The 22522-nt window shown below is 37.1% G+C and overlaps 1 protein-coding gene across 4 annotated transcripts in view; it reads left to right on the forward strand.

The window, feature by feature from the left end:
• LOC127448054 (E3 ubiquitin-protein ligase ubr3) overlaps positions 1–22522 on the forward strand; it is a 131650-nt gene that overhangs the window by 60783 nt on the left and 48345 nt on the right. For all 4 annotated transcript variants that reach the window (XM_051710308.1, XM_051710310.1, XM_051710309.1 and 1 more), the window contains 4 exons: positions 3932–4374; positions 9333–9421; positions 18807–18956; positions 21480–21613. In XM_051710308.1, the coding sequence (XP_051566268.1) occupies positions 3932–4374; positions 9333–9421; positions 18807–18956; positions 21480–21613 (816 nt within the window). The remainder of the gene's footprint in view (positions 1–3931; positions 4375–9332; positions 9422–18806; positions 18957–21479; positions 21614–22522) is intronic.

The raw sequence follows: 22522 nt of genomic DNA on the forward strand, positions 1-22522 counted from the left end.
GGCCAGAATGCTTCAATGCTCTTCTTGAAATATTTATTTGCTTCAGTGAGTTCAGCATGCAAATTACTCGCAAAGTAGACAGGTGACACATTCATAAAGGATTAGTTCTTCATATGGCTGAAGGAACTGTCCTTTTATTACATTGGTACCAGAACTTTTGAGGAGTTCGGATTCACTGTAACGTGGCTACAATCGTGACTTTTCTCTATATTCATCCCTGGAGGCTTATGGAATATTGTCATTACCTTAGACATGTGCCGGTATCAAATTTTCAAATTGTGATTATTGCTGAGGCTTTTATCACAGTGAAGTGTTACATTACAAAAAAGTAAAAAGGTAAATAAACTTTGTTGTTCTTAATGACAAGTTTTATTGTTTTATCACACAGAATGTAGGATAACTTTGAAGAAAAGATCCTTGAACATTTAAGAAACTTTTTGAACTGTAGGGATGTGCACGGTAGCAGTTTGTAATATTTGGTTAACTGCAAGGGTTCACAAACAGTTATTCAGTTGTTTGTCGGGAGTCAGGACTTGGAATAAAGAAGGTTTATTGTGCCAAACACTACTCAAAATAGTTGGGAATAAAGTCCTCAGTGAGCTATGAGCTTAAAGCACAATACGTAGATCTTCAAATGATAAAATCACTTACATTGAAGTCAAACCAAAATAATCAAACTGTCCTTTCCTGGAACATAGTGTTCTTAACCAACGGAAAATACTTTTTAAATGCTTAACCTGATATGTGCTCCGCCCGAACAGGTTGACATTTTCGTGAAGCAGCAAACATGTTTTGTTATTAGAGATCGACCGATTGTGGGCTTTGCAGATACCGATAACTAAGGTGGTAGAAAAGGTTGATAACCGATTAACCGCGATAGTTTTAAAATTGATGTATAGAATGCATAAAAAAATTAAAATCTTGGTCTTTCCTTACTATAATGGGCAAAGACACAGAGGCTACAAGAGTCCAAAATTAATAAAATCACAGATGCAGTTTATTCTGCAACCAAAATCCCAATTATAACCAGAAAAATAAAAAAAAAAACGATTTGGTGTATAATGCACTTTTAACTATAAACAAGCCCCAAAATCACCTGGGACTCTCATTTTGAAATTACAGTGACCTGGCTCTGTTACAGTGCTCTATATTTATGTATTTACTAAATTAAGGTTTTTATAGCCTATATATTCACCAGATTATTGATTTTGTATGTATATACTTGATACATGAATATTGTCAGTCAGTGATTGTTTTGATTTTACCTCTACAGGCTACTGTTATTTTGTAGAATGAAGCTGTTCTAACTGTTGACTCCCTTAGCGCCGGCCACAGAGAAATATGGAGGAATAATAATAATAAAAAAGCTATTGGCAACTATCGCCGATATTTTTTGCCGATAACTGATAGTCCCAAAAAGCAACTATCGGCACCGATTAATCTGTAAAACCATTCTATCGGTCTACCTCTAATTGTTATGTGTGGAGTTATGCTGCTGCTGTTTATTAGCCTCTTTGGGATGCTTTGATTTTTAAATGGTTTGGCATTTAACTTGTGGATTTATTGTCTGCACACCAGAGCAAAAAAGTGAAAACATTGGCTTACTGTTTACCAAGTGCTCAAACTTTGCCAGCCTGTGAAAAACAATCTGCAAAAGTGTAACAGTGTAACTGTCACATGAAGTCCACTTTGCAACCTGAACTTCTCAGAACATTAAATCTTTGTGACACCAGCGCTAAAAACAAGCTAGATGCTGTGCAACAAACGAAACGAAACACAGTTGTCTTGAGATGCTTTAAAGAAATAAAAGTTCTCTTTAACTCGACAGGATTTCTAAAAAATGTGGCGATGCTGTGCAAGATGCTGAAAAAAAAAGTGAGATGTGGTGCAACGGTCAAAGATGTCCATTCAGTGTGTTTACATAGAAAAACAATTGAAAAACAGCACAGATGCAAACGTGTGAACAGCCATTAACTCGCCCTATACTTGAAAAACTACCTTTCCCAAAATCGAAGGTTTGTCGGGTCCCGTCGGGCTTGGATCAAGTTGAAGACCTCTATTGCACTTGTAGAATAATTAAAAAGTGATTTTGGTATTTGAATACCAAGTTGAACGGTTAACCAAATAACTTCTATCCGTGTACATTCCTAATGACCATTTAAGTACACAAATAAAAATCAAAGGAACATAAAAATTCAATAAATGCATATTTTAAAATAAAAATGAAATCAAGTGGTCACTATGTCTTAAAATATTTCCACACTTTCGACTTTTTTTTTGAAGAGGGAGAAAGGGACTGAAGCCATGTTTCTCGTCCACATTGTTTTTTGTTACATTCTCATTCTCTCAGTCTCTATAAATATAATGAAACATTTATCATTTTTAATAAACTTTACCATCCATATATATAATTCTTACAGGCCAGCTTTATTTAAAAAACAAAAAACTCTTGGTCTCTCTGTGAAAAACATGAAGACACATCAAATTTTTTTTTATTTTTTATTTTTTTTTTTTATTTTGGTGGTTTAATGCAAGGAATATTCCACATATGTGTAGGGATGTGGAGCTCTGGAGAAAAAAGTTTAGCCTTCAAACCTAAATTTAGGAATCAAAATTTTTCAATGAGGTAAGCTGTTAGACTCGCAACATGTTTTCTTTAATTGACTGTTTGAATGTCTTTTGCTTGTGTCACTTACTGCACATCAGCGAGGGTCATAAGTGAAGCATATACCTATCTTACAGTTTGAGTTAAACCATCTACTATGTTGCAATCCCTTATAAAGTTATAAAGTCCCTGGTAGCTTTATAAGGGTTGCAGCTTGCAAGTCTTTGATTTGAATAGCTCACGAACACAATAGCGAGGGTCTGACTGTCATTCTTACAATTTAACTTTTGTAATATGTATGAAAGTGGTCATGACATGAGGAATCAAATTTTCCTTTCTCTTTTAACATATAAGAGTTCATTGTTCTGTAAAAGCATACTGTAAGTTTCAGAACTCAAAACTTCCTCCTCACTGCGAAAAGTGCATTTGTTGAAACCGACCATCCAAAACGACTTGTTCTCTACTTCCTCCACATTGTGATGTCACACTGTGGTAGACATTTATATCTGACCACCTCCACAACAACACATCAATGCCTACTTTACCTTATCATTTCCATAGCCCCGCCCAGTAGCGGTGAGTAGTGAGATGACAAAGAGAGAGAGCAGGTCAATCAAGAGCTGAGAGCCAATCAGAACATTGGCCGTTTACTGTTAAGTCTTAAACGAGAGGTACTGTAGCACCACAACTGAGCGTTTCTGATAGTGGGTCAGAATAAGGGTGGTAAATTATCATGTTTTACAAACATGTTTTTTTACTGTGCAAAAAAAAAAAAAAAAAAACTTTACTAATATTACAAGTGAACCTCAAGGAACAAAATAAAAAAGGCATGTCATGACCCCTTTAAGTCACTGGTCACTGGCGAGTAAGTTTTATTTACTCGCCAAAACAAATAATTAATCACAACTGAAATCTGGCAAATTTCTGTTCACCCTAGGTCTTTTTGCCATTTTGAACTGATTCTCTTACCTTTTTTTTTTTTTTTTTTAAATCTTCCTATAAAATAATATATATCAAATGTTAGATCCAAGCCTTCAGTCCAATTCTCATTCAAGTCACCAATATTTTTTTTTACATTTTGACATTGACATACACCAGACGGTCAGTGAACGGACAGTGGATGGTCTATGGATGTGCTGTCAAATGCTGAGACTAATCTATCCATGGTCTTTTGATTACATTTTCCTAAAATTCACCACTGGTGGGGCTGTGACCAACCAAATCTGATCAACCTTACAATGGGTGGTCTTGGCCACATAATTGCTGCTTTCATCTGTAGGCCTGTTTGCCATTCTGCCTGCTTATTCTGTTTCTCTGTGTCCTCAGAATCTGCGTGAAGCTCAGGTGTTCAGTCTGGTGGCAGAGCGCAGGAGGAAGTTCCAGGAGATCATAAACCGCAGTAACCATGAGGCCAGCCAAGCAGTGCGGCCCAAGTCCTCATCCTCTCGCTGTCTGCCACCGGGCTCACCACCACAGCTGGTCACTGAAATCCTTGAGATCCGTGAGAGCATGCTGTCTCTCCTGGTGAAGCTCCACCAGAAATTGTCTGCCAAGCAGAACTCTCTGTCCCTGAGCTGGCTGGCCGAGGTGGATCCGGGCCGGCACGAGCATGGAGACGGCATTACAGCCATCGAAAGAATCTTGGCCAAAGCTGCGTCCCGCAGCCGACACAGCAAGAGATGTCTGCAGGAGATCTGTGGGAAGGTGTGTCCACCCATACCACCCAAGATGACCAGTCCGGGAGACAAGAGCATGAACAAGGAGGAGAGGTGTGTATGCACATCCTGCAAAAAATTATTTTTAAGTGCATTTATAAAACTACATGACGCAAGCTGATAGGTCCTTGACGTAATCTGTCAGCCAATCAACTTGCAGACTTCCTTTTTGTCTAACATTTTAAATGACCTTGCCTCTGTCGAAACCGTCCTCCTCCTCAGCAACACCTGTCTAAATCTGCTTCTGGGGCATTGTATGCATATCTTACATGCTCTACGCAGCATGTCTGCATGTTTTTTGCAGTTGCAAGTCTTTGTACTTTTCACAGCAGCACCATAATCAGACATGACATAGTGTAGTCTTGCAAAGCCAAACTGAAAGTATTTTTGATTTTGTAGTTTATTTTGGCCAAAATCCAGCCACTTATTTGGGAAGAGACTATCTGACTGACATGTAAAGCAACCAACTAGTGGTGATTTTTTTCCTTATATTTTGTTATGCTGTAAAGGGGTCTAAAGGGTCAATAGTACAACCTCAATTCTAAAAAAGTTGGGACAGTATAAAAAAAGCTAATAAGAACAAAAAGAAGTGATTTGTAAATTATATTCACCATTTGCTGTATTGAAAGCACTACAACTACACATTATGTGATGTTTTACCATGTGAATTTCATTTTTTTTTTTTTTTTAAATGTACAGTAATTTCAAATCAGATAATTACAACATGCTCCAAAAAAGTTGGGACAGTTGAGTGTTTACCACGTCACCATTTCTTCTAATAACACAAATTAAGCATTTGGGCACTGAAGACACAAGTTTAGAAAGTGGAATTTTCACCCATTCATCCATTATGCATGTCTTCAGCTGCACAGTTGTACGGGGCCTTTGTTACCATATTATGCCCTGTCCCATACAGACACTGGTTTTTGACCTGATGCTGATAACAGCTTGGATGGCCTTTTCCTCTTTCACCCAGAGAACATTATGGTTGTTTTTCAAAAACTATTTGAAATGTGGACCGTCGGACCAAAAAACACAGTTCTGCTGTTCTAGATGTTTCCATCTCAGATGAGACTGAGCACAGAGAAGTCGGACAGTGTTGATGTAGGGCTTCTGCTTTGCATAGTAAAGTCTTAACTTGCATCTGTGGATGCAGCGGCGAGTGGTGTTGAGTAACAAAGATTTACTAAAATTATCCCAAGCCCATGTTCATGATATCCATTACAGATGAATGACTTTTTTTAAGACAGTGATGTCTGAAGGATCAGAGATCATGCACATTCAGAAGTGGTTTTCGACTTGCCCTTTACGCACCGAGATTTGACCAGATTCCTTGAATATTTTATCTATATTGTTCACTCTAGAGGGTGAAATGCCCAAAATCCTTCCTATATGCGTTTGGGGAACATTGTTCTCAAAGTGCTGCATTATTTACTGAAGCGTCTGTTGGCAAATTGACAAGTCTCGAATGATCCTTGTTCTTGAAGAACTAGTCTGTTTTTGGAGGCTCCCTATATACTATAACACAATTGCCTCACCTGTTTAACATCTCCTTTTTCACATCGCCTTGTTATTTTAACTTGTCAAATTGTTATTAGTCTTAAATTGCCCCGTCTCAACTTTTTTGGAGCATGTTGCAATCATCTGATTTGAAATTACTGTACATTTAAAAAAAAAAAAAAAGAAAAAAATGAAATTCACAAGGTAAAACATCATATAATGTGTGGTTGTAGTGCTTTCAAAATAGCAAAGGGTGAATTTAATTTACAAATCACTACTTTTTGTTTTTATTAGCATTTTTCATACTGTCCCAACTTTTTCAGAATTGGGGTTGTAGACCAGTGTTGAGACATACAGTATAAACAGCTGTATAAAAGATGCGAAAAGATAGTGGACCTGTATCAGTATTTCTGTTGTAAGGAAATACAGTTATACCCATGAGAGAGACCAGTATGTTATAGTGATGACCAGGAGTCAGAGTTAAGTTTCAGTCAATGAAAAGAGAGTTTACTGAAGACAAAGTTCTCCACATTTGCAAAGGCAAAAGACAGAAAGAGAAAATGAGCTGAGGATCTAACCTTGAACTAACTTAAATGACAGAAACAACAGTATTTATAGGCATATGCAAATTAATTGACATCATCCCTTATGAGTACGGAGATCTGATAGGTGAACAGTACAGACAATTCTAGAAATCTTACAACCACGGTGTTCTGTTTAACTACGTGAATGCGATTAATTCAAAGATTATATTATTAAAACTCCAAGTCAAGTTGGCAAGCAAAAATGGGTCAGAGGTGAGTCTTCTCTTTAGATAAACTGGCATCCAGTTCTTCTGAATTAGTCACATGATTCTCAAAACTACAAACAATCCCTGGAATGACATCATTAGACAGAACTAGAGCCCGACCGATACCGATTTTAGAGTGGGGAAAATTCGCAGATTACCGATATGGTGGCCAATATAGTTAATTTTTGAGCTGGAATGAAAACAGACCTTTTCTATGTGGATTTTTCACCGATTTTGCACTGATATGACTATGCAAAGGTACTCAGAAGGCTGCTTTCTTAAACAAATATTTTTATCAAAGAATATTTGACATAATGTTTATACATTGTCAACAAATTCTAGAAATGAACATTGAGAAAATAAAGAATAAATACAATAAATACCTAAATAAACATCAGTATTATATGTTTAGTATCAGTCAAATGCTGACCATTAAAATAAAGAATAAATAAAAATGCAATAAAAAGTTAAATAGACATCAGTACAGTTTAGTATCAGTCAAATGCCGACCATTAAAATAAAGAATAAATAAAAATACAATAAATGGCTAAATAAACATCAGTAGTACTATTTTAATACTGCCAGTCAATTAGGGGCAGGTTGTAAAACAAGAAGTATTTACACCTGCTGAGACGAGATAAACAGCGGCAAAACTAGTGGTCGACTGATATGGGTTTTTTAATGGCCTATGCCAATATTCAGAGAGAAGTGTGGCGGATATATCACACAATTTGATATACTAGTAAATAACGCATACAATAATCAGCCAAACAAGAAAATGTTTCGGCCTCTGCGATGTATCGCTTGATCACTAAACAAAACTTTTAAAAATATCTTTCAAGGACTTGATGCCACAAAAACGTCAAGGCATTTTGTCGGTCACTTACTGTAGTTTCTATTTCAAATTGTGCTGGGTAGCTCTGACCAGAGTGAGATCTTCATAGCCGAAATTCAGCTCCACATAGCTGTATGTTAAATATCAAATATGGGCAAGAGGAGAATGCTCGTCATCTTCGCACAGCATTTTGCTTTCAGTAAGAACAGAAACTTGTTCAGTTGCACGCTGTTATGACACGCTTTCATCACGTTCATGAGCTGTTTTAAAGTCGCTGTCTTTTATTCTCTTTTGCTCTGTAATTGTGGTGGAATGACCAATAAACCATGCATTAGCATTTCCTATTATAGGACAGATTCCTCTTGCAAATCCACAGTACTCTCACGCATATTGTGGCTGGTGGTTACCATGGCAACAGTGTTAAAGAACTGCTGGTGTTGACACTGTCAGCTGAAACTCTCGAAGCATGTCTTCCCTGTATTAGTTTGTCCCCTCATTAAGTGTCTGTTTTCCTCCTGTCTGAATAACAAAAGAGAAAGACAATTACACAACTGCTTTTACCTGATCAGGGTCGCCAGATGTTTAAATGGTTACATGACTGTGTGCAGTACTGTCAGTTAGAAGAATATTGAGCTACAGTGTGTATGCACCTCATTGAACTAATTATTTGGGTTGCCAGACAGTGACAAGTATGGCTTCTACGATTATGAAATTTGGCTGGCATGTAATTGTCAAACAAATTATTGCGATTATGACGATTAATCGTCTGTTTTAGGGCTTTCACGATTATGGCATAAAATAGTCATACAAATTGTCATACTTCAGGTGTATGTGTTCATTTATTCATATTTAACATTAAATCATAAAATGAAATAGACACACATGATTTCCTTTTAAAGCTTGTAAAATATTGCACGGGAGTAGAATGACATGAAAAATATTATTTTAAATACATGTCTCCCTTTTTGATCAACTTTAGTCTTGATCTATTGTACATTTACTCTTGTTTTTGTAACCCAGCCAACCTGAATAGCTATTATATTATATTATATTATGCAATAGTAACTTTCACATGTTGGCACATATTTTACATGAAAGAATACCTTTTGAGGTGTATTTGACTATGTTTCTTTATTCGATCATCTCCACAGAAATCCAGTAAGCTGGCGTCTCATCCTCTGTGTCACTGTGTGTCAATAACACTGTGTATATGATCCCACAATGACCAAGAACATTTGCCATGACACTTTTGTTAAATTAAAGTTTAACAACACCACTTTGCGTTCACTAACAAAATCCTCGCAAGTTTAGCGCGAACCACCGTAGACCGTGCATGCATCAGAGTGCTTCAGAAGTTCATCTTCACGTGCTCTTCACGATGGAGCTCGTTTGGAGTGCTATACGTATATTGCATAATCACAACGATTATTTAATAATCATGACAGGCCTTTTGCCAACCTTTTCTGTCTGCCCCCCAAGCAAAACAAAACAATTATAATAACTTTTTCCACTAAAAATTTGAGGATTTACTTACATTTTAAAAAGTATACATTTTAGTTATAATCATTGCTGTACCCTTACATTTCTTGGATGTGAACCATTTCTCTTTTTATATGAATTATTGACATCAACTGATATTGGATGTTGGCTCTCATATAACATTTGAGAGAAGATAACATAACATTTTAATAATTACCTTGTAATCTGTATCAACCAGAATTGCATCATCAGTGCATCCCTAATTAATGTGCATTTCCATTAGACTTCTCACATGCCCCTGTCAACATTTCATTCTATCCCATCTTCAGAGCCTTTGAAAATGGATACATTTCATAATCCACTGATCATAACTCAGATTTGCCTCTCATCATTGGTTGTTTGCTGCAGGCGTCAGCGGGCGAGAGAGAGACAGCAGAAGCTATTGGCGGAGTTTGCCTCCAGGCAAAAGAGCTTCATGGAGACGGCCATGGATGTTGGTGAGCATGAGAATGAACTGACCTTTATCAAAAACATCTGAGCAATCTCTCTAGGAGTTCAAGAAGATATTTAGATGATCAGATTGATGTTTATATGACTGATTTTCAGTCTGGCATATTTCTGATGTAAAAATACAGCAGGGATGTGCTTGCACTATATTTCCTCAGTATCTATCAGTCTGTGTTTTTTAACCCTGTGTCTGCCTATCTGCATCTCTTGTTCTGTATGTTTCATAAGTGGTGTGGTTGCATGCATGCAGGCTGTGTGTGTTTCTGAGCTAGCAATACTTTAACTAAATTTTATAGTTTCATAAATCTATTCTCATTTATATCACAACAGTGGCAGTTGTAGTTAATGTTTCAAAATGTGTTTCAGCTACTATTTGTTCATAAATACTGTAATTTATTATTTGGCTATTATTATTATTTGAAAGACTAGTTACACTGACCTATCGATGGTAATAAGGAGCTATCCATGTTCTTACCTGTGCTTACAGGTATATGTCATTGCACTATAAACATAAGGGCAAGTACATTAAGGCTTTAAAGTCTGGACCTCTATGACTTGCGGACAAAGTTTTCCTCCTGTGTTGTACATGTTCTATTTGAATGATGTTATTAGGAAATGAAATGGACAATAAATGTAAAAGTCTTATATAAATAGTAGGCTCATAAAATAGGCTCAACATTTTTACAACTATTTTTAAAAGGATGTTGTTGACATCAACAACAACACAATAATGCCACTTAATACATGCACTTATACTTAAACCATTAATACAATTATCCAAGATAAAACAAAATGTGACCCAGGATACATTAAACACAGGTTATGTTTTTTCACTATGGTGGGTCGCCACTTGATGTCCAATGTAAAACCTGTCCCCCGAAGCAAAACCAGTTGAGAACCACTGCTTTAAGGGACAAAATTACTGTAAAAAGTCCTTAAAAGCTAACAGTTTCTGAAAATAAATAAATAAAAACTCCTTTTTGTGTCAAAGGGAAGGATCCATTACCTGAAATATAATTAACCTCTTCAACTCTGCATCAGAGTTGGCAGGGAGGGGCCAGAAGTTTACGTTTAAAATAAGGCTGACAGTTTAACATGTTAATTTAATGCGATTAATTGTATAAAAAAATAAAATAAAATAATTAGTTATGCCCTCTAAATGTACGTTCATTTTGTAATAAGAGCTTCTCTTACCATCAGAGCAATTCAAGTGTCAAGTACCATCTCAATGTATTTGCAAATCTGGGGCAGTAGGGGGCAGTCAGCGCAGCCTCAGTTTGGGGCTCAACAGGCAACACGACCCATCGAGAGGAGCAGATATTTATATAAATAATATTATTTAAGAATATAAAAAAATATTTCTCTCTTTTTGGTCAACTCTAGTCTCAACTGATGTTGTTTTTGGTACCAAACCAACCTGAATATTATATTATATTATATTATTATTAAAAGGGCACTTGAGAAACAGCTAATCTTCATGCGCTCTTTAGGATCTGCTCTGAGTGCGGTCCGTGGTGTAAGTCAGTGAGACTGAAAGAGTTTATTTTGAATGCTCACATAGCGCAGTAACAACGGAAATTAAGAGGAAAAAAAATTGCCGTTCAGGCCATTTCTATATTGGCTTAAAATTCCCTTATTTTGACAGTAAAATTTGATTTTGAAGTGCACAATAATCATGGTTATCTCAAATAATCACAGTTCAAAAAATCAGGATCAGTTGTAATAATCGGGACAGGCCTACCGCAAATAAAGTTTTTGCTAAGGTACCTGTTTGTTTAAATTGCGGTTTTATGCTCATAACAGTTCAGGTGAATTACATTTTACATCCTGTTACTGCATTCTCACATGCACACTGTCACAGAGGGGTTGAGTTTAGAGGATGTGGTAAACTTGCAGAAGTCCTTGAAGGCTGGAGCTGTGGGCTGTAATCTCATTCTCTGAAGGAAGGTGACTCCATTCGCCTCCCTCTTGCCCTGCTCGCTCCCTCAGGTCCTGTTAGCACAAGTGTCTGTGTGCGTGTGATTCTCAGGGGCTGCATCGTCCTGGTCTATGTGCTGGTGTTGATTAGAGTGCTACTGGTGCTCTGGACACAGAGACAGAACACACAGACACTGTGTTTTACACATGAGCATTGAAACATTAACACAGCCCTACTGTAATGCCAAGATTATATTTAAACATGACCACCAGGTTAAGACGATATTTTTACAAGATCTCCTAGGGCCGGTTGCATAAAACTGTTTTAGACTAGTCTTACAAGTTAGTTGTCTAAAAAAATGTTATTCAGTTGCATAAAAACTTGGATCGTTCTAATTTAAGACCGAAATATAAGACAGCTCACCGCTAGGCTAACTTTTGTTTACATTCCATGTTGCCATGGAAAATAACTGTCAGCTGAGCTTGTGGGGGCTTCAGTTGAGACTTTGTAGAAGACTTTGACTTCTACGATGGTAACACAATTCCTTAAGTTTTCTTTTTTATTATTTGGGTTAAAATCACTAAATTTGTTCATTGCAATTGATTTTGAAGCATTGCATTCTTCTAATAGGCAAATATTTTCCAGCAAAAGAAAACTGTGTTGAGCGCCCACTGTCACCCATTTTATTTAAGCTGTTCAGTGTCTTTCCCCACAATGCAATGCCAATTAGACTGTCTTACTAAAGACAATTGTGAGCTTGTTTTATGCAACAGGCTTTCTATGGTGTCTATAGCTAGTCAGACTAATTGTTAGATGAAGTCTTGAGTTAATGGCTATGTTTATGCAACCGACCCCTAATTTCCACTTGCACTGAATTTGTAGCTGTAGCATGTAAAGGGACCTTATTAAATGGTGATCAGCCGATGAGGGTTTTGACTTGAATGACAGAAATATTGGTGTGCCACTGGTATTTAGTGCATGAATGTGTTGCATTTTTGTGATGTTTGTGGAAGTGAAATGGGAATAGTTTGATTTTAAAATAAATCCCGAAAGTGCAATCGTTTTTCTAAATTGTGGATTTCAGTTTCTGTTTCTCAACTGGTAGAACATTGCACTAACAGCACCAAGGTCATGTGTTCAATTCCCAGGGAATGCACATACTGATAAAATGTCTACCTTGAATGCATTTAAAAGCCGATTTGGAATAAATGTAAATTTTATGGTTAGAAAGATATCATTTGAATAAGAAACATATCTGATCTGTTTGGAGAAACGGGTTTTGTCTTTGTTTCTCATCAGAAGTTACTAGCGAATGCTAAAGTGATGTTAGTATTTGGTTTGAAATATTGCTTTCAGACAGCCATGTCTGATGTCCTTGCTGACATTGAATGTGTCTGTTTTATAGATGTGTTTGTGTCAGTATAAAACACATTCTTGAGCTCTGCTCTACAGGCTCCATCTGTTTTCCAGATTGCTATCAAAGGTCACTGTGGCACGTGTATATTTGCACTGAAATTATAATGAGAGAAATTGGCTGAACATTCAAAGCATCTGTGCTCATAGTAATGACTGTCAGTGCAGCACTGGAGGTCTAACTGCAGGAACAATTAAGAAGGTGTTAAAGTTTGTTGATATGCCAATCAAATATCAGACAGTCCCTCCAATAGAGAGGTTATGATGTTTGATGGGACATTTAATTTATTTTCACATTGACAGAAAAATAAATAAAAATAGCAAATTCAGAAATATGGAGTTTTGCCTTGATATTGTTTGTCATTTTTTTGGTTTGCAATATATCGAAATTCGATTCATCCCTAAAAAAAGAATGTGTGTGTGTGTCACACACACACACACACACACACACACACACACACACACACACACACACACACACACACACACTACCGGTCAAAAGTTTTGAAACACTTACTCTATTATATATATTTTTTTTTTTCACATTTTAGAATAATTGTAAAGTCATCAAAACTATGGAATAACAATAAATGGAACTATGGGAATTATGTTGTGACTAAACAAAATCCAAAATAAATCAAAACTGTGTTATATTTTAGCATCTTCAAAGTAGTCACCCTTTGCCTAGAATTTGCAGACATGTACTCTTGACATTTTCTCAACCAACTTCTTGAGGTATCACCCTGGGATGCTTTTTAAACAGTATTGGAGTTCCCATCTATGTTGGGCACTTATTGGCTGCTTTTATTATTTGGTCCAAGTCATCAATTTCAAAAACTTTTTTTTTTTATAAAATTTTTGTTTTATAATGAAATAAATCAATATGGTGGCACAATTATATTTTTGTCTACAAAACTAATTTTAAACATTTAAGCATACGCCTTCAGATCAAATGATTAAGATCATGAGAAACATTCCAGTCAAGTGTTTCAAAATTTTGACCAGTGTGTACACACACAAACACACACACACAGTGCATTCAGAAATATTCAGCCTTATGCTAAAATGCTTTAAATTGTTATTTTTGTTTTTTTCACATCAATCTACCATACCCCATAATGACAAAGCAAAAACTCTGCAAATTTATTAAAAAGAAAAAACTGAAATATCCCATAAGTATTCAGACCCTTTGCTATGACACTTGACATTTAGCTCAGGTGTATCCCATTTCTCTGGATCATCTTTGAGATGTTTCTACACTGATTGGAGTCCACCTGTGGCAAATTCAATTGATTGGACATGATTTGGAAAGGCACACACCTGTCTATATAAGGTCTCACTGCTGAAAATGCATATCAGAGCAAAAACCAAGCCATGAGGTCAAAGGAACTGCCTGCAGAGCTCAGAAACTGGATTGTGTCGAGGCACAGATCTGGGGAAGGCTACAAACAAATTGTAACTGCATTGAAGAGCACAATGGCCTCCCTAATTCTTAAATGGAAGAGGTTTGGAACAACAATGACTCTTCCTAGAGCTGGCCGCCCGGCCAAACTGAGCAATTGGGGGAGAAGGGCTTTGGTAAGAGAGGTGACCAGGAACCCGATGGTCACTCTGGTTGAGCTGCAGAGATCATGTGTGGCGATGGGAGAATCTTGCAGAAGGACAACCATCACTGTAACACTCCACCGATCTGGGCTTTATGGCAGAGTGGCCAGACAGAAGCCTCTCAATGCAAGACACATGGAATTTGCAAAAAAAGCACCTAAAGGTCTCTCAGACAGTGAGAAACAAGATTATCTGGTCTGATTAAATGAAGATTGAACTGGTTGGCCTCAATTCTAAGCATTATGTCTGGAGGAAACTAGGCACCACTCATCACCTGCGCAATACCATCCCAACGGTGAAGCATAGTGGTGGTAGCATCATGCTGTGGGGGTGTTTTCAGCGGCAGGGACTGGGGGACTGGTCAGGGTTAAAGAAAAGCTGAACACAGCAAAATACAGAGATATCCTTAATGAAAACCTGGTCCAGAGTGCTCAGTACCTCAGACTGGGATGAAGGTTCACCTTCAAACAGGACAATGACCCTAAGCACACAGCCAAGACAACACAAGAGTGGCTTAGGGATAACTCTTTGAATGTCCTTGAGTGGCCCAGCCAGAGCCCAGACTTTAACCCAATCGAACATCTCTGGAGAGACCTGAAAATGGCTGTCCACCAACGGTCACCATCCAACCTGACTGAGCTTAAGAGGATCTGCAGTGAAGAATGGCAGAAAATCTCAAAATCCAGGTGTGTAAAGCTCGTCGCATCATACCCCAAAAGACTTGAGGCTGTAATCGCTGCCAAAGGTGCTTCAACTAAGTACTGAGTTAAGGGTCTGAATACTTATGTCAATGTGATATTTCAGTTTTTTTTTTTTTAATAAATGTTTTTTGTTTTGTCATTATGGGGATGGAGTGTAGATTGATGTGAAAAATAATAATAATTTAAAGCATTTTAGCGTAAGGCTGCAACATAAAATGTGAAAAAAATTAAGGTGTCTAAATATTTTCTGAATGCACTGTATATGCTGTATATAGTTTTTCTGGATTAGTGGTTAAAACAGATATACGTTTTAATAATGGCAATACTGATACTTTTTGTTCACAAAATTTCTTAAACTTATTTTACACATTATTTTCTCACAATTCACTAGAATTTTTTGGGGGCTGTGGTCTTGTGTCGGTCTGCGAGAGAGGGAGAGTGGTAACGCTCGTCACCTGGCTCATAATTATTTCTAACACCTGTCTCCCTGAAGGAGAGATTGCGACTAATAAACAGCACTGGCCGTTCCTACGCTATCACTATAATGAGAGACAGGTGTTAGAAATAATTATGAGCTAGGTGACTAGCCTTACCGCTCTCCCTCTCCCGCAGACCAACACATGACCACGCCCCCCATGCCACAGTGCACTATCTATTAAAAAGGCTGTCTGTAGATTTTGAACCGGACATTAGGTGGAATGACCTGTTTTGTTAGTCTGTTGATCAGGCACAGTTATTTATTCAAATCATCTCAGAATTGCAAAATATCTGCAGATTATTCATCCTGGCCAATATATTGGTGTATAATTATTCTGGATATAAAAAAGGAATGTAATGTAGTATCTTTCTGTTGTATTGCTCAAAATAATAAGAATTTTATAACACTTGAAAATTTGATGTCATTATAGGATTCAAAGGCATTTTTGTTGAGACCAGCAGTAAAGTGATTGCCACGGAAACAGATTTCATAATCCTAAATTTAATAGTGCGTAGGATAATCAGTTATTATCATAAATGTGTATAACCTGCATTTATTGCTATAGAAATGTCTCGTTCATTAATCTGTATGTGGTGCTGTTATTTGCTTTGTGTTGATATTCTGTTTGTTGGGTTCATTAATCTTGTGTGATATGTGATAATAAAGTGCTTAAATGATCTGTTGACCGGAAGACGTTCCTTGAGTTGACTTGGAACAGTGAACCTATGGCAAGATTGTGTGTTTATATTCTAAATGAGGATTTTATTATTATTATTATTTTTAAATGAGATGTGGTTGTTCTAGTGTCACGTATTGAGTTTGGTTAAAGGACAGGTGTGTGTGTGTGTGTGTGTGTGTGTGTAGGGCAACAATTCTTGACAGAGTGCCTTAGGCAAACACTGTCACATTAACTTTAACACAAATGTCTCATTTCCCCATAGTCTCCCTCGCTCTTTGCACCATAAGCAATAAATCAATCAAAACACACTGACATTTACAGACCCTTTATTTGCACTGAATTTTTTACATTTAACAGTGATTTAGCAAAGGAAATTAATCCTCAGAAATATGTCAGTCTGGAGTAAGAGAGATCAGCTGACTGTTGTCGTAAGTGTTCATGATAATTTAACCCTTAAACCTAATTTAATGAGATGAAAATTGACTATAGAAGACCGTTTACAATAATGTCCGTTATTGCACTTCATAAAAATGCAGCACAAACTGCATTATCATGTATTGCCTACCCTCCCTTATCAAGAAGTTTGTGTGTGTAATCGAATTTCACTAGTTAGAAGCCTTTCATTCACATATTTGCAATGACTGGCAGATGCCCCTTATCCCCTTATACAGCTGTGCTCAAAAGTTTGCATACCTTGGCAGAAATTGTGAAATTTTGGCATTGATTTTGAAAATATGACTGATCTTATTTAAGAATAGTGATCATATGAAGCCATTTATTATCACATAGTTGTTTGGCTCCTTTTTAAATCATAATGATTACAGAAATCACCCAAATGGCCCTGATCAAAAGTTTACATACCCTTGAATGTTTGGCCTTGTTACAGACACACAAGGTGACACACACAGGTTTAAATGGCAATTAAAGGTTAATTTCCCACACCTGTGGCTTTTTAAATTGCAATTAGTGTCTGAGTATAAATAGTCAATGAGTTTGTTAGCTCTCACGTGGATGCACTGAGCAAGCTAGATACTGAGCCATGGGGAGCAGAAAAGAACTGTCAAAAGACCTGCGTAACAAGGTAATGGAACTTTATAAAGATGGAAAAGGATATAAAAAGATATCCAAAGCCTTGAAAATGCCAGTCAGTACTGTTCAATCACTTATTAAGAAGTGGAAAATTCGGGGATCTCTTGATACCAAGCCAAGGTCAGGTAGACCAAGAAAGATTTCAGCCACAACTGCCAGAAGAATTGTTCGGGATACAAAGAAAAACCCTCAGGTAACCTCAGGAGAAATACAGGCTGCTCTGGAAAAAGACGGTGTGGTTGTTTCAAGGAGCACAATACGACGATACTTGAACAAAAATGAGCTGCATGGTCGAGTTGCTAGAAAGAAGCCTTTACTGCACCAGTGCCACAAAAAAGCCAGTTACAATATGCTCGACAACACCTTGACACGCCTCACAGCTTCTGGCACACTGTAATTTGGAGTGACGAGACCAAAATAGAGCTTTATGGTCACAACCATAAGTGCTATGTTTGGAGAGGGGTCAACAAGGCCTATAGTGAAAAGAATACCATCCCCACTGTGAAGCATGGTGGTGGCTCACTGATGTTTTGGGGGTGTGTGAGCTCTAAAGACCCGCATTCTATAACTAATTCAGTTTTGCTAATCAGCTGCACTTATAATTCATGTTCAGTAATGGAATTTTTATGCCTTTCTTCTTCTCAGGCACTCATGCATGGTTATTTTTTGTGATACAGGAAAATACCAGACCTTTTATAAAAACAATAAAGTACTGTGGCAGTTCCATGGTACAGTGATGATATTAGATAGTAATACTATGGTACATAAACATGTTCTATGGTATTTACATTGTACTGTAAAGTTACTTGTTACTTGTAAATTACTACAAAGAATACCATGTTGCCATGTCCAAAAATCATGGTAGAACCATGGTATGTTTTAGTATAGATTTGGTAGTGGAGTTTCATAAACTCTGCAAGGCAGTCAATTAGGACAGTCAATTCAATAGTGAATTGGTGGGTTTTTGTTAAATGTGAGCCAAAATCATCACAGTTAAAAGAACCAAAGACTTAAACTACTTCAGTCTGTGTGCATTGAATTTATTTAATACACGTGTTTCACAATTTGAGTTGAATTACTGAAATAAATGAACTTTTCCACGACATTCTAATTTATTGAGATGCACCTGTATTAGGTAGCGTAGTCCATTTTTCATTGGATTTAATTATTGTTTTATGAATACTTTAGTATTAAATGAAATGTAAGTGTTAATAATCTTCTTATTGCCAAAACAAGATGTCTTGCAGCAACATTTTGCTGTCTGCATTTTGGAACATCCCTGATGTCAACAGTGCATCAATGATGCCTTAAAACGCTGGTAGACTGCTCACTAGGCCTTTAAACAGAGCTTTTGTGTGTGTTCTCCAGAGGTGATTATTCTATCATCTAAAGCAGTGTTGCAGTTGGTGATCTTGTTGATTAGAAGGGTGAATATGTGCGCTCTAATACCTGTGAATTTTATTGATGTTTGATGTTTGTATGTGTTTAATAGAGTCACCTGAAGCAGATGCAGTGATGGATGTGGGCTCGGCTGAACCTCTGGACTCTGAGATTCTGTATGACTGCGTGATTTGTGGCCAGAGTGGTCCGTCCACTGAAGACAGACCCACAGGACTGGTGGTACTGCTGCAGGCTTCATCAGGTATCAAACACATCAATGTCCCATCTCACTGGTCCCACATTTATGTTAGTGATGCACCATATATCGGTGACTGTATTGGTATTTTTGAATGTTGGTGTTTGTTTAAGCCAATATTGGAAGTAGAAAGCTCTGCTTATGATGGAGGTCCACTCAGATTCAGATTTGTAGTCTATGTAACATAACATGCCTGCATTCTAATTATGATTTGAGTAGACACCATAATTCAAAGAGTAGTCCACCCCAAAAATTAAAGAATCTGACGTTTACTCACCCTGGTGTCATTTTAAACCTCTTTACTGTCAAAATTCCAATAATAACCATAAAAAAAAAAAAAAAAAGATGTGGTACATAAAGCGGGACTTTTATTTAGAAACAAGCCTGAAATACATCTGGGACTCTTATTGGGAATATCTGCGCTTCTAGCTGTGAACTGATGATTGATTCACCATATGATTAGCTGAGAAAGTGACTCTAAACTGCCAACCTGAGCTCCTTCGTTCAAACCCAATTCAGGTGATTCATTACAAAGATCCAGTTCAAAAGAGTCACTTATTCGCGAATCGGACATCATGGCTCACGTTGTGTTTGTTGCTGCGTGCGCACTCTAAAGATGCAATCTAACGAAATGCATATGAACGCACACAACCCGACTGACACCAATGGCGACTAGATTTTAAATTATTGTTGCCCCATTTTAGTCAGTCTAGAGCCCTGCATGTTAGAGTTCATAGTGACCATGGCTTGACAGATTCTTAAAAATAAAAGAGAATGGAGAAAAAAAAAAATACATAATTGTACTTTTTGAATTGTAGAGCTGTTTTTTGGTTTGGTTTTGTTTTTTGTTTACTGGATTTCTGTAAGTTGTCACTTTTTTTTTTTTTTTTTTTTTTACTACACTTTCGTTACTACTTTCAAGTACACATCAGTGCAACCTATTAAACGGACTGTACGTCTGTCGCTCACAACTTTTTTTTTTTCATTCATATTAAATATGGTATCTCCCCTAAATAAGGTCTATGACATCACCATCATGGCAACAGTAGCTGGGTTTCCATCCAACAAGTTTTATGCGCATTTTGAAATTGCGCATAAGAAATCCTGAATGGATTTGTTTTGACCATTAATTCAAGTGTTATGAGTGTCCGAGAGCTTGATGTGACTTGCCCTACAAAAGGTCTGACCCTGGCACACAGTTCATCGAACATAGCTCTTGACATTCGGAAGTGTTTAACTCACAGTTGATCATTAAAGTGGGTCCGTCAAAACGGTTTTGAGAGTGGGTGCTCCCAGGTATATGGAGACTGGTGGCGTATGGGCATCGCAGCCATTTCAGCCCCATTATATCATATATTACACTTACTCTGCATTTAATAAAATGAGGAACAATTGCTCCAATACTGCAAATAAAACTCTCCCCAGCATTCAGCTGCTCCATCAAGACAATGCGCATGACATAGTGGATGGAAACGCGTAACGATTTATATTTTAAGTCTCATTTTTAAAAATGCGCTTAAAAATTTTGAAACATTTCAGTGGAAACCTAGCTAGAAAAAACATTACAGGTTTCAGTCTACAGGTAGTTTGCAGTGTTGCGGATCACTGCAAATCCTTAACTTTGGATCAAACCACACTCTGTTCTGATTGCATTCACAAACAACGTTAAAATTGCTTAATTTATCAAGCATTCATCAAACCTTTCAGCAGGCAGACCTGGTCTGGTTCTCTCCCGTGCCAGTGCTGTGACGAAGTTAGCACTTTAGCACTCTTAAAACACGCAGTCTCAAGGTCAGGATGACAACCTTTGTGCCGTTGGGATAGTTGACATAAAAACGACATGTTTTCAAAATTGACTAGTCAGTTGGTTGTCCTGTATAACTGTGCTGGTTTAGAGTCCACCACACCAATAAGATGCATTTCTGAAGGGGCGTTCACATAGGATGCATTCTTGTGTTGTAAAACAGCTGGACAGTGCAAAGGAATAGAACAGAATGCAGGTGTCTTAAGATGTTTTTTATTTTATTTTATTGTTTTACTTTTGTTTTATTTATTTATTCAAATTGACGCCCTCATCGCCTTTAAATGCATCCCCTATAAAGCATTGGCACTTAAAAAATAGAGAAAAATAAACTTGATGAACTCCTCAACATTTCTAATGTACTAGCCCATCATGGTTGATCATCCTGACCCATCCTTACTTTGTAACAGATGTGTGAAATGAACACACAGGTGCTCTGAGCTGGGACAGACTAACAGGCTGCTGATTTAGCCCTTTTTTAACATTTATTTCTAATTCAGTCATCACTCTGTTTCATGGTATTCGAGGGAACAAACATCTGCTGCTCTCTGAAATGACAGTTTTGACATTGATATGATATTTCATTGTAGTATGCAAATTTCAAGTGTCATAAATGTAATAATGGGAGTTAATCAGCATACGATTGCCATTCATAAAGAGAGCGTGCGTGTGTGTGTGTGTGTGTGTGTGTGTGTGTGTGTGTGTGTGTGTGTGTGTGTGTGTTTCAGTGTTGGGGCACCGTTGCCGTAGTGACACGCCGAAGCGATTGCCAACTACAGATGAAGAACATATCTACCCTGAGGACACGTGTGGAGCGACCCATGACGTTAGACTGACCCTTATGCAACGCTACTTTAAAGATGTACGTGGCTGATCCTGCTCATAAACACACTATTTGTTTTGCATTTGAATGCCAAAATGCAGTTATCTTTTATTTGTCTTCAGTTCATAAAGTTAAAATATCAAGTAATAACAATATCACCCAAACCAGTATAAGATTTGTTTATCAAATAAAAGTAAATCGTGAGATATATTCATATTACTGTGAACTTCATAGATCCACCAGTATGCAAATGAATCATGCCATAGGCTAAATAAGAAGATTGGCTATGTTTGTAAATACAAACAGCAGCAGAAGTGCGTTCTACCAAGCTGACACTACACAAACGACCACCAAAGGCTGATTTATGCTTCTGTGTCGAACCTACGGCATTGGCTGCACGTAGTGGGCAACATGTTAATTTGCATTTGTAGTTCTGCGTTGGTGTGTCTGCATCGTTCTGTGAGAACACAGCCAAAATGCTAACGATTCAGTATAAATAAGCAAATGCAATCAAAATAATTTCTGGATTCAAAAGTATTTATTAAATTATTGCAGCATTAAAAGCGAGTTCAAAGTATGTGAACATGTTGAAAGTTAGGTACAGAATATTTATTATACATGTAAATGAAATTATGTTTATGTTACTAAATCATTTTATTGTGAATGGACAAGGTGTGCTAAAACTGCTCTTATTTTTTGTGTGAAACGTATTTTTTGGAAGTTGAATATTGCATAATACGAAATTATTACTGCGGGACACAGTCAACTTATTATTATAATAAAAAAAAAAAAATTATTTTTATTTTGAGTATTAGATTAGTTTTATATAGAAGTAATTTATTTCTGTCCTTTTTACTTCACCTTCAGCTGGAGCTTTTATTTTGACACTGAAAATGCAGTGTGTGGTTTACAATGTTCTGCAACTGGTGAAACGCTGTCATCTCCTCC

The sequence above is a fragment of the Myxocyprinus asiaticus genome, chromosome 11 (genome assembly GCF_019703515.2).
Source record: "Myxocyprinus asiaticus isolate MX2 ecotype Aquarium Trade chromosome 11, UBuf_Myxa_2, whole genome shotgun sequence".
Lineage (NCBI taxonomy): Eukaryota > Metazoa > Chordata > Actinopteri > Cypriniformes > Catostomidae > Myxocyprinus > Myxocyprinus asiaticus.